We start from the raw sequence: 14,814 nt of genomic DNA, 5'->3' as shown, positions 1-14,814 counted from the left end.
CCCCTCCCCCCCCAAGTTGTGACAATCAAGTATGTCCTCAGACATTGCCTAGTGTCCCTTGGGTGGGGTGGAGGGATGTGGGCTTACCCCTGGTGAGACCCACTGCTCTGGGATTAGTGTGAATTTATAATAGTGTTAGCTCTTATAAAACCTTTTGTTTTCTAAGAAAAACATTTTTCCTTTTAATAATAACCCCCACTTCTGCCATTACTGCCAGATTTTAGACTTGGAAAAAGACAGCAGTTAGTACATGTGAGAGTTCTTGCTTAAGTGGAAAAAAATGCCAAGGATCATAGAGATGACATCTTAGTGGCAAATCAGTATCTGAAAACATTCAGGGAAGGGAAAGATCTAGAAAAGTTGAAGTTAAGTTCATAGGAAGCTGTGGAAGGCTGCAAAAGGACGGCAGAGGGGTGCCTCACTCTGGGTATTTTGGGGTGAGATGCAGATGAAGGGAGGCTAGGCGGGGTTCTTCACTCTGTTGTTAACCACTGCTTTTGGGGTTTCTGTGGGTGGCGTAGGGAGGCGGAGTAGCCTGGCCTCAGCATGGGTGGGCTCAAGATTGGCTGGAAGCAAACTGACCAACGTGGGCAGAGCTTGGCTGGAAGAGAGAAAAAGTACTACCAGCAAGGTCTGTGGGGAGGGAAGCAGGAGTCAGAGAGGGCTTGGTTCTGTGGGGCCAGGTCCTGCTTGAGAACTTCGGATCTTAAGATGGTTTGGGTGTGCCCCCTGTGGCTCAGTCCACCAACTGATCCAGCAGACTACTGTACTGACACCTGTACCAGTTAGGGACCAGGAATTCAAAATGACTGACACACTTCTTGCCTTCCAGGAGCTCATGGCCCAGAATTTAGGGTTCACTCAACAGGTGGACTAGGTTCACATATTTAGTGCATGTTGGGGGGTATTTGACTTTTACCTCCAGTGATGGGTCTGGGAGACAGAGGTCCCCTGGTTTGATACCCACTCTTTTCCTTTGCATTGCACATCCCTAACTGGGAATCGGAAGGTCTTTAAGGTAGTTGAGTTTCATGAGCTCTTTTTCTGGCCCCACCTCAAGTTCTTTTTGGTTACATCCTAAGCTTATTGCCTCCTGGTGAATCATCACTCCATTTAATATTTATTGCACACCCACAGCTTGCTAACTACTATGTAGATGCTTGCCCTCGAGGAAAGAGAACTCAAAAATGGTATGACCTTGACATTAAACTAGGCCCATGCAGGCTCCCCATGTTGAGAAGTAGCTCTGAGTGTGAGAGCTTAGCACTGCTGTTTGGTTCTTTAACCAGTCTGTGCCTACAGATGGAATATCGGTTTACAGTCTAGATCCCTGGACCTCACCCCTACTTCCCTAGAGGTTTAGGTTTAGTAGTTTAGGGCTGAGCTCTGGGGCCCTTGGGGTTTTTCTTCCCAGGTATCATCCTAGATGCTTCTGGTGGAGCCAGTCTACAGACTTAGAGTCATTGCTTTATGGGTACCTGAACAGTCTCTTTTTTCATCCTCTAAGTTTGCAGTTTATTTTTACATTTTGAGTGGGAGTACAGTGTCATGGTACAAAATTGAAAAGGTACAAAAGGGGCGTACAGTGAAAAGTCATTCCTGCCTCCTGGTCACTCTGTTTCCATTTCCTCTTAAGACAGCCACAGCTACCAGTTCCTTATATATCCTTCCAGGATTCTTTATGCATATAAAACCCTATAGCTTTCTTTTTTATAGCATATAATTCTCTACTTTGCTTTATCCCCCCAATAATATAGCTTGATGACTGGCCCATGGCAACGTGCAGAGAATAGCCTCATTCTTTCCGACAGCCTTAACTCATCTGGTGTTCCTACCAGGAGTGTCTGGCAAGGCCTGTTCCACATCCCTTGGCCAAGCCAGGAGGTGAAAAATGGTATCTTGCTATGGTTCCAACTTCATTGTCTTTTGATCCACACAGTAATCCTAGAGTGGGGTGGGCCAGTGGCATTTTTCCCATTTTACAGATGAGCAAACTAAAGCCCAGAGAGTTCACTTGATTGCTCAGAGGGACCCAGCTGGAATCTGTGAGACCTTTTTGTGGGGGGCTGTCCTAGGCACCATGGAATATTGAACAGCTTCTCTGGCCCCCATGCACTCAATGCCAGGAGCACCCCAACATGATAACCAGAATGTCTCTAGACATTGCCAAATGAGGGACAAAGTCACCCTTGGTTGAACACCATTAACCTAGAAGGATGCCATTTAATGTATCTGGTCACTGGTAGAGGAAGAGGTAAGGGGACCTATCTAAGGTTCTCAAGCTGGTTAGAGTAGAGCTGGGACTAAAACGTAGGCCTCCTGCCATCCGGAGTGAAATTTCTTTCCTCTGGCTGATAGAAGCCATGATAAGGGCCTGGAGGATGAGGAGGAAGGCCCCAAGAATAACCTCTACATCAGGGGTGGGGAACCTTTTTTCTGCCAAGGGCCATTTGGATATTTATAACATTCGTGGACCATACAAAATTGTCAACTTAAAAATTAGCCTGGTAGCCTGGCCAGTGTGGCTCAGTGGTTGAGCATCAACTCATGAACCCAAGAATTCGCGTTTTGATTCCTGGTTAGGGTACAGTACATGCCCGGGTTGCAGGCTCGATCCCCATTGGGGTCATGCAGGTGATAGCTGATCTGTGATTCTCATCATTGATGTTTTTTATCTCTCCATCTCTGAAATCAATAACAATCTATTGAAAAAAAAAGAGCAGTGCCATGTGGGCATCTGAACCTAGGTTCAAGTGAGCAAATGTGTGTCAGGTACCTTGTAAGTGCAAGATAGTAGTTGGGAATGAGGAAGCCAGGCTGGCTTTCACGTTCCCTTTCCACCTCATTCATATCCAGATTCAGTAAGGCATTGAGAGAAATGAGTGATCATCTCATCACTTAGCCACTGGGTGTCCAAATGTCCCCCAAACTTCTCCACATGGATCAGAGTTCCCGACACTTAGATGCCATGGGCTGACTCAGATCAGCGCTCCTGGCTCTACCCACAGGCACAGTGTAGGGCAAGTCAGTGTCCAGAGTCTCTGTTTCCCTAATTGTGAACCACGCCCATTCATCCCAATCGCCTGACTGGGCCATGGAGGCACAGTTGATCAAGAGCTCGGTAGTGCCCTGACCGGTTTGGCTCAGTGGATAGAGCGTCGGCCTGCAGACTGAAGGGTCCCAGGTTCGATTCTGGTCAAGGGCATGTACGTTGGTTGCGGGCACATCCCCGGTAGGGGGTGTGCAGGAGGCAGCTGATCGATGTTTCTCTCTCATCGATGTTTCTGGCTGTCTATCCCTCTCCCTTCCTCTCTGTAAAAAAAAAAAAAAAAAATCAAAATATATTTAAAAAAAGAGCTCGGTAGAAGTGAGGAGGCATCTAATAAGCACTAGCTGTGTGCAGGACCCAGGCTTCGTGGCCAAGGTGAACCTGCCTTGCATCCCATCTCTGACACTTGCTGTGCTGTCTTGTCACACCAGCTTTTTTCTCATCTGCAAAAGGAGGATAACAGCTTCCACAAGTTACACACAGAGAGAAAGAGATGGGGAGAGAAGAGAGAGGATGAGTTCAGTGTTTGGTGGTTTGCACTTGACTTAACACTTGCAGATGCATTGGACCAGCCAGTTAGTCACTTACTCTCCAAGGGACAAACGGGATAGCATCTCCTTTCTCTGTCCACCAGTGGTGCTCCTCAGTCCTGGAGGACAGTGTGACAAACCCACCATAAAGGCATGATTCCTCTAGCGTTTTAGGTGTGGGCCTTAGCCTACTTAGGTTTATACTTTTTAATCTTGTCAACCACACAGACAAGGCCCTGCCTCCCTGCCTAAGGTCACAGTGATGCAGGGGAGACAAAAGGTGTTTGGTGCTGAGTTGCCAAGTCCTGTCAACACTTGATTCTCGTTTTTCTCTCCTGTTAAATAGGGATCGTGGTGAAGGCCGGGGTGGGGCACGGGGCGGGGACTTATGACTTCAATTTCTCGGAGTGGGAAGAATGTGGCTCCGTACCCGAGTGAGCATGGAGTGGGAGTAATGGACTGAGTCCCTCCCGGCCATTCCATCCGCTGGGTCCTTCCTGTGTCACTGCTGTCCCGGTCTGGCTGTGGCGCCCACGCTTCTACTCTCACATTTCCATTCTCTTCTATTTGATTTGCTGCTGGGACTTGGCCTCTACCTCTGTCCAGCTGTTCATGACCGGTCTTCCCTCCTCCTGGCCACCCAGCCACACAAACCTCCACCTCTCCTCACTCCTCTTTCTAGTCTCACTTAGTTCGTCCCGTTGGTGCAGCCCTCTCCTGTCCTCATGCCCTTTTGTTCCTCCTCGCTTATTTCTTGGTCAGCATGGATGCCCTGCTCCAATCCATAGAACCCCAACTGTCATCACACCAAGGGAATGTGGCTTTTTGGGGGTAGTGTCTTTTTTCTTAATTAGGGTAAAATTCACTAACATAAAATTCAGAATTTTAAAGCATACAGTACAATGGCTTTTAATACTTTCACAATGTTGTGCAACCATCACTACTGTCTGATTCCAGAACATTCCTATTACCCCCAAAGAAACCTTCGTCATTAGCAGTCACCCTCAATTCTCTCTTGCCCTACAGTAGGAACTACTAACCTACTTTCTGTTTTGATGATTTTGCATATTCTGGACATTTCATATGAATGGAATCATGTATTTGGCCTTTGTATCTTCTCTCACTGAGCATGCTTTCAAGGTTCACTCGTGTTGGTTAGCATGTGTCAGAGCTTCATTCCTTTTTATGGCTGAATAGTATTCCATTCTATAGCTATCCCACATTTTATTTACTCGTCAGTATATAGACATTTGGGTTGTTTCCACATGATTCCAGAGAATGTAGCTTTTAAGAATCTCAGTCTTGTTCTTTAAAAAATCAGTTATTTAGAAAAGAGGTGCATACTGTGAAAAAACCTGGTCAGATTTTACACTTGGATTTGGCTGGGTGCCTCCCCTCATGCTGTGTTGTAATTGCATTTACTTGTCTATATCCCCATTAGACTATGAGGCTCCCAAGAACAGGGACCCTGTCTTACTCGTCTCTAGCCCCAGCACAGGGCCAGGCATATAGCAGGTATTCCGTGATGTTCTTTGAATGACTGAATGATGGCTATATATGACCGGGGCCCATCCGTCTTCCTCACACAAACATGAAACATACAGAAGTTCAAAAAGGGACCCGAGAAAGCCCTGTGGCCTGTCATTGTGCCATCTGCTGACCGCCTCGAGCCTTGATCACCCCTGCCTCACCTGGCCGGGCCTAACCCCCCAGCCTGTCTGCTGTCATTTGCTTTTCTTTCGCTGTGCCTCTCCCCGCCCCGCACCCCCCTCCCCTACTTGTCCGGATTCCTTAGGTGAACCTTCACTTATGCCAATCCTGTCTTCCCAAATGCCTCTAGACCAGGGGTGGGCAAACTTTCTGACTCGAGGGCCACAGTGGGTTCTTAAACTGGACCGGAGGGCCGGAACAAAAGCATGGATGGAGTGTTTGTGTGAACTAATATAAAGTCAAAGTAAACATCATTACATAAAAGGGTACGGTCTTTTTTTTTTTTTTTTAGTTTTATTCATTTCAAACAGGCCGGATCCGGCCCGCGGGCCGTAGTCTGCCAACGGCTGCTCTAGCCCCTATCCCTTTGTATGCTTGGGACAACTCCTCAGCTAAAATGTCATGTCTTCTGAGGTCCCCTTCCCAGTGCAAAATACTCCTACCACTTGGCATACACCTCTCTCTGATCCTTCCCACTCATGTGCTGATATCTTCATTGTTGCCCTTCACCACAGTGTGACATTGGTCTGTCCAGGTGGCTATGGTTGGTTTCTCCCATTAGATTGTAAGTTCCCCAGGGGCAGGGACCATGTTCTGTTCATATCTGTGCACTTACCATCTACCTAGCACAGTACCTGGCACCGAGTACCTCCTCCCAAAAGTGAGTTGTAAATGAGCCTAGCATATGGTTTGAGTAGAACAAATGCCACACATAAGGTTGTGTCAGAGCTTCATCCCTCTTTATGGCGAATAGTATTCCATTCTATAGGAATTTGGGGTAAAGCAGAAATAACAGTGCCTTGAAGTTTAAGCCCAGAGGTCCTGTGTTAGGTCAGCTCCCTTCTCTTAATTATGAGAATAGTAATAATAGTAATAGTAACAAAAAGCAAGCCTTGATGGATCTCTTGCCAGTCTGGGCACTGTTCTAAGTACATCACATACCACTTGTGTCTCATCCTTGCGATAGCCCTGTGCGGCCAAAGCGGTGACATCCTCATTGCTTTGATGTGGAAACTGAGGCACAGAGAGGCTTACGTCACTTGCCCAGGGTTTTACCATGTGTCCCACAGTGCTTGAATCATAGTTTTGTCCATCTCAGCCTCCTGCCTCAGTTCTCAGGGCTTTCTGGGCCTCAATTTCCCCATTGGGAAAGTGAGGAGGCCCTGGCATTTGAGACACTGCCACTGGTGGGTGCTGTCCTCTGGGTCACTGCCCTGGTTGGGAAATCCACCCAAGCCTGAGAATGAACTCACTGTCTCTGCCCCCTCCTCCCAGCCGGTGAGTTCCTCGGACAGTGAGGCCCCTGAAGCTGACCCGGCAGGGAGGAGTGAGGACGACGAGGACAGGGGCGTCATGACTGTCACAGCTGTGACTGCTGCAGCTGCCAGCGACAGGATGGAGAGTGATTCAGACTCAGACAAGAGCAGTGACAACAGCAGTCTGAAGCGAAAAGCATCAACCTTGAAGGTAGGGGTGGGGTGGGGCAGGTGCACCTGGCCTGTGAGGGGCTAGTGGCCCAGCAATGCCCTGACTTTCTCTTTCCAGCCTGAAGTTGCATCCTGCAGCTTACTTACCCACTCCTGGTTTTTTAATCAGATTCTCGAAGGGTCCCAGTTGACCTCGTTAGAAGTTCTAGAGCAGGGGTGGGGAACCTTTTTTCTGTCAAGGGCCACTTGGATACTTATAACATTCTCGTGCCAGAGAAAATTATTTAGAATGGTATGTATGTAGCTGGTTTTTGAAGGTAAAGTTTTTAGACGAGTATACTCGTCGACGACTGAAAAAAGAACATTTTGTGAAAACGTGTATACACGTTTCTGCCGGGGAAGGGGTTAATTAACTCATCTCTAATGCCTTGGCAGGCCAGACCAAATGATTTCTTGGGCCTTATACGGCCCTTGGGTCAGAATTCCCCACCTCTGTTGGAGAGTTCGAGCTCTTTCCCGGGCTAAGAGGGGTCAGGGGGGAGACGGCTCTGCTGAGCACATATGCTTTTCTGGTCTGTTTGGGTTGCTCTCCCTCCAGATGTCGGTCTCAAAACGAGCCCGGAAGGCCTCCAGTGACCTGGATCAGGCTAGTGTGTCCCCGTCTGAGGAGGAGAACTCTGAAAGCTCATCTGAGTCAGAGAAGACCAGTGACCAGGTGAACAGGTGGTTTGCTCCTTAGGTGGGTGGGGAGAGATGCACAGGTGGGAACCGAGCAGTGGCCAGCCAGTTGAATTCTGTTCAGCTCTCTTCTCTCTGCCCAGGATTTCACCCCTGAGAAGAAAGCCATGGTTCGGGTGCCACGGCGGGGCCCCCTGGCAGGACGGAAGAAAAAGGTAGAGGTGTGTTGTGTGTTTTTTAAAGTATGTTTACATTTTACTTATTTATTTTTGTTAAATACGTATATCTTTATTGATTTCAGAGAGGAAAGGAGAGGGGGAGAGAGAGATAGAAACATCAATGATGAGCGAGAATCATTGATTGGCTGCCTCCTGCACACCCCCTACTGGGGATTGAGCCTGTAACCCGGGCATGTACCCTGACCTCTTAGTTCCTGGGTTGACGCTAAGTCACTGAGCAACACCAGCCAGGCTGGAGGTGGGTTTTTTTTTTTTTCATGCTCACATGGGAGAAACTCTTAGAGCTTCCCTCAAGGTCACCAACCACTGTCCACAATTAGAGTCGGGTCCGTTTTGGAGGAGGATAGGGTGTAGGCCAGGGGAATGCTGACTTCCACCTCTGGCTTCACTGATGGCCTCAGCCCCTAGTTTCTGAGTACCATGTGTGCAGAGCACTTCCCTGAGCAGATGACCTATTTTTTGCCGCTCCTGTCTTTTACAGGTGTTGGCATCAGAGAGAGAGAGAGAGAGAGAGGAAGCTGTGTGCATGTGTGTGTGAGAGAGAGCTGTGTTGTGTGTGTGTGTGTGTGTGTGTGTGTATGAATGGATGGATGTATGTATTGTATGTGCTTGTGCGTGTATGAGCATGTGCATACCTGTACAAGTGTGCATGTGTGGTGTGTACAAGTACATGAGTGTGTTGTCTGACATGTGTGAGCTATGTACGAGTTATATACAAGCGTTATGTGTAGTGTGTGCATGTACACACGTGGATGTGAGTGTACATGTACAAGTGTGTGCTGGGGACTCAGGAGCTCGGGGGCAGAGACAGTGGAAGAGGGCAGCACATCTAGTTGGGCCTCCAGGCAAGATTTTAAAAAGCTCTTGCCACTGGGAAAAATCCTTGCACTTTACCAGGAGGAGGGAGGTCTGGGGAAGTTATGCACTATGACCAAGGTGAAGGATCAGGCAGCTGTAGGCACATCCAGGGCTGCCTGTGATGCTAAGCCTAAAAAAGCTTTTTTGAGGGAGGCGAAATGCTGTGGGTTGGGGTTGATAAGGGGTGCTGGGGTCTGCTCTCTCACCTCCATTCCTCGGCCTCTTCCAGAAGCCGCCATCGGCCTCTGACTCAGACTCCAAACCAGAATCTGAAGGGGTCAAAGGTGAGCCAGTGGCCGTGGCCAGGTCGGCCTCTTCCTCCTCTTTGGCCTCCTCGTCCTCCTCCTCAGACTCCGATGTGTCAGTAAAGAAGCCTCCCAGGAGCAGGAAGCCAGGTAGGGTAGCTGGCGCTGGTTCTGACCTGGTTCCCTGGGGCCTGCCCCACATGGGCCCTTGCGTTTGGGCTGGGCTGTGGGGTCCCCTGCCCCGCCTGGAGGACAGTGCAGAAGAAGGCCACCCTTTCTTTTTCGTAGCTGAGAAGCCTCCCCCCAAGCCCCGCGGGCGGAAACCGAAGCCTGAGCGGCCCCCGAGCAGCTCAAGCAGTGACAGGTGGGTTGCTTCTGATAGGGTCCTCAGCCAGGCTGTGGGTGGGTCTGGAGCAGTGCCTTCTGAGGACAGGCCCCCTCTCTAATTGGCCTGCACCCCCAGCGACAGTGAGGAGGTAGACCGAATCAGCGAGTGGAAGCGCCGTGATGAGGAACGGCGACGTGAGCTGGAGGCCCGGCGGCGCCGGGAGCAGGAGGAAGAGCTGCGGCGGCTACGGGAGCAGGAGAAGGAAGAGAAGGAGCGGAGGCGCGAACGGGCTGAGCGTGGGGAAGCCCTGCAAGGGGGCAGTGGGGGAAGCAGCGGCGATGAGGTCAGGGATGAGGAAGAGCCCGTCAGGAAGCAGCGTGGCCGGAAGGGTCGGGGACGGGGGCCCCAGTCCTCCTCTGACTCGGAGCCGGAGGCTGAGCTGGAGAGAGAGGTGCGCCCCACCTGGCGGGGGTCATGTAGCCCATGGGGGTTGATGGGGAAACATGGGTAACTGAAGAGGCTTCTCCCTAACACCCACCCTTTATCCAGCATGTTCATTGAGCACCTGCTGTGTACTAGACACTGTTCTGGGTGCTGGGGGTGTGGCACGAAAGAAGTGGGTGACACACAGAAACCCCCAATGTTAAGGAGCTGATATCCGAGGGCGGGAGAAAGAGTAAACAACATTAAAATGTTACATGGTGCTTTCCAGAGCATTCTGTGCTAAGAGGAATAAGGCAAAGGGAAGGACATGAAGTGTTGGGATGGGAGGGTTTCTATTTTAAATGGGGTAGACCCTAAAGGCTTCAGTTGAGAAGGTGACATGTAGGGATCTGAGTTAAGTGGGAGGTGATCTGGGAAGATAACTTGGAGGACAACTTCCTAGACTGTGGGCATAGCCTGTGCAAAGGCCCTGGGGCAAGACCATGCCTGGCATGTTGGAGGAAGAAGAAGGGCTGTATGGCTGGATCAGAGTGAGCCAGGGGGAGAGAAGAAGGTGAGGTCAGGGAGGGAATGGAGTCAGGATGTGCAGGGCCTTGTGGATAGTGGGGAGGACTTAGACTTTTACCCTGAGGGAAGTGGGAGACCTGAAGGGCTGTATGCAGACAAAGGGTGGATTGACTTAGATGTCCACATGTGTCCTGTGGCCACTATGGGGTAACAGCTTGTGGGGTGAGCATGGGAGTAGTCAAGAGGACTGATGCCAGCAAAGGGCAGTGGTGACAATCAAGCCCCATATGTTGGTGTGGGCCTGAATCCGAGAGTCTGACTTCCAAGGTCCATCACGTCCTAGACCAGGATCCCACTTCACGTGGGAATGGGGAAACCCTGACAACATCCTGTTCTCTCCCAGTCGCTTTCCCTTGTCCTAAAGGAGAGACCAAGTTCCCTGCCTCAGGAAGTGTCCTGCTTGGAAGAAGGAATACGAAGGGCTGCCCCACTGTTGGTGGACCTTTCAGAGCCTGAAATCTGCTGCCAGGGATGGATGGGACACAGGGACCTTTCCCATTGCATCCTGTCCATTCTCCCAGCTCCCAGCAGTATGAAGGTGGTGGCAGGAAGTGTTGTCTCCCCAAGGGGGAGTTCAGGAGTTCAGAGCCAGCCCCTGCCGCTCCAGCCCCTCTATTTTGCTGCTGCAGGTGAAGAAATCAGCTAAGAAGTTGCAGCCACAAAACACAGAGCCCGTGAAGAGACCCAGCCAGAAGGAGAAGAAAGGGCGCCCTGAGGAGAAGTCCCGATCCAGGTCAGCACTCACTTAGCCTGTCTGCCCTAGCTCCCCGAGGCCCATCCTGGTCCCCAGGTCCTCACTCCTCCTTGGAGGGGCCCAGCTTCCAAATTTAGTTGGTAAACAGATCCTGTTGAAGTGTCCTCTGTTCAGGATTGTGGTCTTTGGGGTGTTCCAGACATCAAGTGAATGGGGGCCAGGGATGCTGCTCAACACAGCATAGTATGCAGGATGGCCCCCCACAGAGAATAACCTGGCCCTGATGTCAGTAGTGCCAAAGGGGGACCTGTCCCCAGACCAGTGGTTCTCAGGCTTTTTAAGTCCAAGACCCACTGAGGTGTGGGGCCAGCACATCTCCCTGACATTTTGAAGTGGAATTCCAGCCACTGGTTGGAATCTGCCCACTGGGAACTTGCAGCCTGACTGCCGAGTAGAGTATAGAACTGGAACCATGTTAACGAGTGTTGCTGTTGTCTGTGAGTGTCCAAGTGGAGCGCCTTTTAATAACTCATTCACTGGGTCTTACATACTAGACATTACCCCGCAGCCACATATTAAAAAAAAAAGAACTTTGAGATTTCACATGGTTTGTCCTAGGTGCCTGTCTTAGACCAGGTCATGATGACCCCTGACCCCTCCGCACAGCTTTGGGGCCTCCTGAAGGTTTTCTTCTGTAGCTCCCGGCCCTTAGTGGGGAGGATGGCAGTGGTTGGGGCAGGGTGGCTTCGTGGATGTTGGTCAGAGGCCTAAAGGGATTGAGTCTTCACAGGCCCATGAAGGTGGAACGAACCCGGAAGCGGTCAGAAGGGTTCCCATCCGACAGGAAGGTTGAGAAGAAGAAAGGTGAGGGCTCAGCTGTCACAGTCGCTGCCAAGGTCTTGCAGCCCACAGTTGCTGAGGTTGGGAGGGGGGCAGATTCTTCTGTCACGTAGTGGTGCTCAGGCCCTTGGCCAAGTCTGGGCTTGGGAGCTGAGGCCCAGGCAGTGCGTTCTCTCCTGGCCACAGAACCTTCCGTGGAGGAGAAGCTTCAGAAACTGCACAGCGAGATCAAGTTCGCCCTAAAGGTCGATAATCCGGTAAGACACACCTTGGGGTCATGAGGAGCCACTTTCCCTGATGAAGCAGTCCCTGCCACCCCTGCATGTCTAGAGCTCCCTTAGAAGTCTCCAGGAATTGAGGGAAATCCAGGGTTCCTTGGGGTGGATGGGGCGGGGTGGGGCAGGATTCATTGTTTTTATTGTGTGTCCCCTAGCTGAGGGCCATCCTGATGTGCAGTGCTCAGTGTCCCTGCCAGCTGGTGCTGTGGGCAGGCCCCAAGATCCCTCCAAATCTGGGTCTTTCTGCAGCTCTTTCCAAAGGGAAAGCCCTGAGGTGTCCTACTCTGACCTATTGGGTCGCCTAGGTGCTGTCCCTCCTTACTTCTTACTTTCCCACCCTCAGGATGTGAAGAGGTGTTTGAACGCACTAGAGGAGCTCGGGACCCTGCAGGTGACCTCGCATATTCTCCAGAAGAACACTGATGTGGTGGCCACGTTGAAAAAGGTACAGTTGGAGGCCCAGGGTTGGAAGCAGGCCGGGGTCTAGCCACAGCTGCCCTTGGTCAGTGAGGAGAGGGCCAGTGGACTGCCCAGGGGTGTGCCAGCCTCCGTGGGAGGTGCCCAGATGGTGGCAGCAATAGGGAGGGTCTCAGGGCGGGGAGGGGGGGTGAGGCCGACTACACTCCCTGAGCCAGGCCTCTTGGCGGGCAGATTCGCCGTTACAAGGCCAACAAGGAGGTGATGGAGAAGGCTGCGGAGGTCTACACCCGGCTCAAGTCTCGGGTCCTGGGACCAAAGATTGAGGCCATTCAGAAGGCAACCAGGACCGGAGCGGAGAAGGAGCCAGCGGAGGCAGAGAAGCCTGAGGAGGCTCCGGTTGGAGAGGAGGCCCCGTCGGAGAGGGCGGAGGATGAGGCCAGTGCTGGTGAGCTGGGTGGGCGCCTCCCCTGATGACAGTGGTGGTGTGTCCTGTGCTCTCTGCGGAGGCCTGGCTTTGTCCCCAAGGCAGCTCGTGGCTGGTACACGCGCACACCTCTGCCCCTCACGGTCTCTGGACTCTCAGAGTCAGGCAGTGTAGGAGGGTGTGTGTGTGTGTGTGTGCGTGCGCGCGCGCCAAGTGTGTGTGAGCCAAGTGAGGCACAGGCCTTGGGCTGCAGCTGGAGGGTCATGGGTGAGCTGAGAGGAAAAAGGATGTTTCCAGCAGGGACAGTGGCCTTTGGGAGCAGGAGGTGTTCCTGCTGGCGTCACCTGGTCCTCATGACAGATGCTTAGAGTAGCCCTTCAGACTGGTGTTAAATTGGCTCGGCTGAAGAAGCCTCAGCAGCCTGGGGGCTAGCCCAGCGGGGTGTTTCCTCTGTCCCAGCCTCAGCACTCATTTACTGGCCCCTCCCTTCTTCAGGGGCCTGGGCTGGCTGCAGAAGCACATGCAGCCAGCCGTGGCCTGGTGGAGCTGGCAGTCCCCATGCGACTGGGAGGCACGGAGGTAGAGGTGATTGTGGACACATGGGGCCAGGGTCCTTCAGGGGTATCGAGGGTCCCCTGTCCCAAAGCTGGCTTGCTCTCCCACCTGCTCTCAATGGGGAGGGGACAGGGGTCCTGGGCAATAGCACCACAGTGTCGTATGACCCCTTTCCCTCCCCCAGATCTCTCAGCCTCAGTGAATGGTGAGGCCACATCCCAGAAGGGTGGGAGCACGGAGGACAAGGAACAGGAGGAAGGACAGAACTTGGAAGAGGGGCCAGTGGGGGGCTCCTCTGAAGACTTGTTACACAATGAGTAAGTGTCCCTGGGGGCTGTGGCACTGGGGGAGACTTTCTAAGAAAGCAGGGGAGGGGGGCAACTTGCTGAGAAGGCACCCTGATGTCTGGGCTGCTTATCCTGGTCAGGGTCCCAGAGACTTGGCCCCCATGTGCTGGCCTCCCATCCCCTACCTTGGTAACAGACCCCTGAGGACGCCCCAGGCGAGGGCGCTGAGCTGCCCTGGGTCAGATCCTAGAGACAGTGGCTTCCTCCCAACTCTCCAGGAGTGGGTGCAGGCAGTCTCTCACAAGCACCCTCGAGTGTGGTGTGCGGCCTGCTGAGAACCCCAGACCATTCAACACACACCCACTGCATTGGGCACGGTGGGATGGGCCTAGGGCTTTTAGTTTGGCAGTGGTAGACGGAGACAGACAGAAAGGCAGTTTGCTCACCCCCACCGTGCTGTGCTTCACCAGCAGCGCGAGGGAGGGCCCCGACCTGGACGGGCCAGGGAAGGACCGGCAGGAGCGCCAGAGGGCGCACGTGGACTCTGAGTCCCTGGACGACGAGGACAGCTGAGCCCCGGGCAGCCCGGCGGCCAGGCCCCGCCCGTCATGTAGATGCCCGTAGGCCTGCCCCACTCCTTCCCGGCCGCCCAGGGAGCAGAGAACTGTTGGGGAGATGCTGTGCTCTTCATTTGTATTTGTCCCTCGGGGTTTTTTTTCTGCCCAATTTCTGTGATTTCCAACCGACATGAAATGACTATAAAGGGTTTTTTTAATGAAAAAAAAATCACTTTTATTGGCTTGGTTTTCTAGTGTTACTGGTGCAGCTGGGCTAGAATGGGGAGAGGTCTGTAGCTGTCAAGGGCCCTATTGGGGACAAAGGGTTTAAGCCATAGTGTCACCCTATACAGTGAATGTGAGCTTGGTTTTAATGGTGTTCCCCGCCCGGCAGGCCTGATGGTGAAGAAATGGGGTGGGAGCAAGGCCTTTCCAAAACTAATAAAGGAAAAATAAAACTCTCTGAACTTCGAGGCTCAAATGGAAGCTGTGGTTTGATGTCCTGGGTTTGGCTGCCCAGTGCCCAGAAAGGAGAAACAAGAGGCCGGGGGGGCAGGGGGGGCAGGTCCGGGACAGTGGCTACCATGTTCTCCCCAGAAGCCACTGCCTTGCTCCACTGACTCGGTCGTTTTCCCTCTTGCCCAGACTGCAGGTGGCACTGCGAGCCCCCCTCCCCTCACCCCC

At 52.3% G+C, this 14,814-nt stretch overlaps 1 protein-coding gene across 1 annotated transcript in view; it reads left to right on the top strand.

The window, feature by feature from the left end:
- The window catches only part of LOC102755598 (hepatoma-derived growth factor-related protein 2), an 18,737-nt gene extending 4,126 nt beyond the window's left edge, over positions 1-14,611 (top strand). The window contains exons 5-17 of the mRNA XM_015566922.1: positions 6,565-6,756; positions 7,315-7,431; positions 7,538-7,609; positions 8,721-8,886; positions 9,025-9,100; positions 9,200-9,515; positions 10,705-10,808; positions 11,560-11,633; positions 11,796-11,866; positions 12,231-12,332; positions 12,539-12,752; positions 13,471-13,603; positions 14,044-14,611. Coding sequence (XP_015422408.1) covers positions 6,565-6,756; positions 7,315-7,431; positions 7,538-7,609; positions 8,721-8,886; positions 9,025-9,100; positions 9,200-9,515; positions 10,705-10,808; positions 11,560-11,633; positions 11,796-11,866; positions 12,231-12,332; positions 12,539-12,752; positions 13,471-13,603; positions 14,044-14,146 — 1,740 coding nt within the window. The 3' untranslated portion in view covers positions 14,147-14,611. The remainder of the gene's footprint in view (positions 1-6,564; positions 6,757-7,314; positions 7,432-7,537; positions 7,610-8,720; positions 8,887-9,024; positions 9,101-9,199; positions 9,516-10,704; positions 10,809-11,559; positions 11,634-11,795; positions 11,867-12,230; positions 12,333-12,538; positions 12,753-13,470; positions 13,604-14,043) is intronic.
- Positions 14,612-14,814: the final 203 nt, after the last annotated feature.

The sequence above is a fragment of the Myotis davidii genome, unplaced genomic scaffold, assembly GCF_000327345.1.
Source record: "Myotis davidii unplaced genomic scaffold, ASM32734v1 scaffold551, whole genome shotgun sequence".
Lineage (NCBI taxonomy): Eukaryota > Metazoa > Chordata > Mammalia > Chiroptera > Vespertilionidae > Myotis > Myotis davidii.
Note: the sequence above shows the minus strand (reverse complement) of the source record. Positions and strands in the feature narration are given on the sequence as shown.